The sequence below is a fragment of the Bison bison genome, unplaced genomic scaffold (genome assembly GCF_000754665.1).
Source record: "Bison bison bison isolate TAMUID 2011002044 unplaced genomic scaffold, Bison_UMD1.0 scf7180017864034, whole genome shotgun sequence".
Lineage (NCBI taxonomy): Eukaryota > Metazoa > Chordata > Mammalia > Artiodactyla > Bovidae > Bison > Bison bison.
In genome coordinates this window covers 4,297,870-4,300,278 of record NW_011494606.1, presented here as the reverse complement: position 1 = coordinate 4,300,278, position 2,409 = coordinate 4,297,870, and the positions used below count along the sequence as shown (strand labels likewise).

At 51.6% G+C, this 2,409-nt stretch overlaps 1 protein-coding gene across 1 annotated transcript in view; it reads left to right on the top strand.

The window, feature by feature from the left end:
* SKOR1 (SKI family transcriptional corepressor 1) overlaps positions 1-2,409 on the top strand; it is a 9,095-nt gene that overhangs the window by 5,309 nt on the left and 1,377 nt on the right. Inside the window, exons 7-9 of the mRNA XM_010834601.1 lie at positions 116-223; positions 791-862; positions 2,192-2,266. Of these exons, the coding sequence (XP_010832903.1) occupies positions 116-223; positions 791-862; positions 2,192-2,266 (255 nt within the window). The remainder of the gene's footprint in view (positions 1-115; positions 224-790; positions 863-2,191; positions 2,267-2,409) is intronic.

Here is a 2,409-nt window from a genome sequence, read left to right as displayed (position 1 = left end):
GCGGCGGCCACGACGCTTTTAATTAGGGCTCCGGCGCCCCGACCGCGGCAGCTCTGGCCGTATCCGGGTCACGGTTTCTTTGCCTCTCCTTGAAACTCGGTTTATTGCCTTTAAGAGCCAGATAAGGAAGACAATCACTCGACCGCCGACGATTTGGAAACGAGGAAATGCTATCCAGACCAAAGGAGTATCTCCCAGCCAAGTCCGGCAAATACAGACCGAGGTGAGCCCTAGGACCCTCGTTCTCCTCCCCAACCCGGGAGCTGGACCCCAGGTCGCCCAGGTTTCCACCGACTCCAGTTTTCGAGGGAGGCTTTCTATCAAGCCTCAGGGGCTGCCGGATAAACATTTGCTCTCCTCTCGCGGCTGGCAGAGAGGAGAGCAAATAGACATTTAAACACAATGGGCAAGGGTCAGGCCAGGTTTCCTGAACTGCTTACCTCCTTGCTGGGTTTGGGGCTCTCCCGGGTAAGGGAAGGAGACTTACTAGAAGGATATGAGGAGCACCATCACCCACATAAAACAAGTCAAAGAACATTTCCTGCCCTAAGATAGCCTATTATCCCTGGTTCCACTCTCCTGGGGGGGGGGGGGGGCGGTGAACCACTCTCTGAGTGACCTAAAATAATGGTTTGGAAGGTGGGAAGAATTGGATGCCTGCAACTGTCTCCTCTAAAGGCAGAGGGTCTGAAATAGGTACTCAACTTAGCTCAGTTACCAGGAAGCTCACCCCTCCCCTCTCAAGGCCTCTCCCAGAACAAAACCCCTCTTACCTGCCCTTGTGTCCCAGGTGAAGATGGGCTCACCCTAGATGTCACAGGAACTCAACTAGTGGAGAAGGATATCGAGAACCTGGCCAGAGGTGAGGTTAAATCTATGAAACGGGTGTACACTGTGCTTGGGGGAAATCATCCCTTCTTGTTGAGGGGTGTTATTGCTGCAGGAGTGAGTGTGAGAAGACAAGGCTCTTGAGGAACCAGTCTTCACTGACCGGAAAGGATAATCCCCTGGACACATTACCCGGGCACAGAGGTGGGGGGTGGGAGGGTGGAAGGGTGAAGGGAGTAGGGGGAGGGAACCAGCCACCCCCAGAGTTCCCAAGGCCAGGCCTGTCTGAATAGTCCAGTGAGAAAGAAAAATGAGTAATGATCCTTAGAACCTGACGCATGTGGACAATGAGAAAGGACAATCTAGGTCTCTCAACCTCATCTGAATAGCAAGATTTTGAGGAGGCATTTACTTCAGGAGTGTCTCAGAGGTTATTTTCTTTTCCTGAAATCAATGCATAACGGACTCCACCTCACCCTAAATGGGGTGAGGATGGACCTTGTCTGTGGAATGGGGTCCCTGCTCAACTGCAGGGGCTGAGTGTGGCTTGAAGCAGAGAAAGGAACTTCTAACCCCACTTTGCTCCTCTGTCTCTCATTTTTTGCGTTTTCTGAGCACCTTCGAGGAGAGGACCAGATACCAATAGCTCCATAGGCAGCTCCCTGCCACTCCTCTAAAGCAACTTTGAGAGCACATGTGGGGCTTTCCTTACCCAATTGCCCCCTTACCCCACCCCAGCCCAGGGTTGGGCCTGGAAACTGATGTGTGTTGGGGGGGTGAAGCATTTGTGGTCTTCCACTGTTCCCAGTTACAGATTTTACGGGTGATATAGTTTGCCTTCAAAATCCTTCTGCTTTATATGAGTGTTCTTAGCCTGGATTTGGGGTCCTGGGACCTCTTAAAGTTATAAATAAACTGTTATGAATATATGTATTTTTTTAGGGTGGAGGTCCAAGGCTTTGGCCGGATTCTTCCTGGTCTGTATCATTGAAGGGACAGGTTAGGTTTGTCAATTGAAGGGATGAACTGAGTCTTCCTAGGCCTACCTCTAAACTTACAGAGTTAAGAACAATTTAAAGCAGATACCATGCTGGTTAGTACCTGGGCCCAGGACCTAGAAGTCCAACAAGCATTCTGCTATTCTGAATTTGATTCTCCTGGACAACTTAAACCCCTAACCCCATTTTCTTCCCAAATCCTTTGGATGCACGTGGAAACACTGAGCGCTGAGGGCCTACCAGTTGGTCTCACCCTCCACTACTCCTATCTCATGGCTACTGGCCAGAGTGGGACCTGGGTGCCTTAGAGGCTACCTGAGTCCCACCACCCTCCTCCTTTACATCCCACTCTCGCCCCTTCACAGACGAATTGCAAAAACTGCTCCTGGAGCAAATGGAGCTTCGCAAGAAGCTGGAGCGAGAATTTCAGAGTCTCAAAGGTACCCTCATTCAGACCCACCCCACCTGATCGCCAGAGCCTTCTTCCCACATGCCCTGCCTGGCCTGGACCGGGGACCCAGTGCAGGCAGCTGCTGCTGCTTCTCATGCAGTCAGAACCAACGAACCCTTCTTTTCCTAGCCG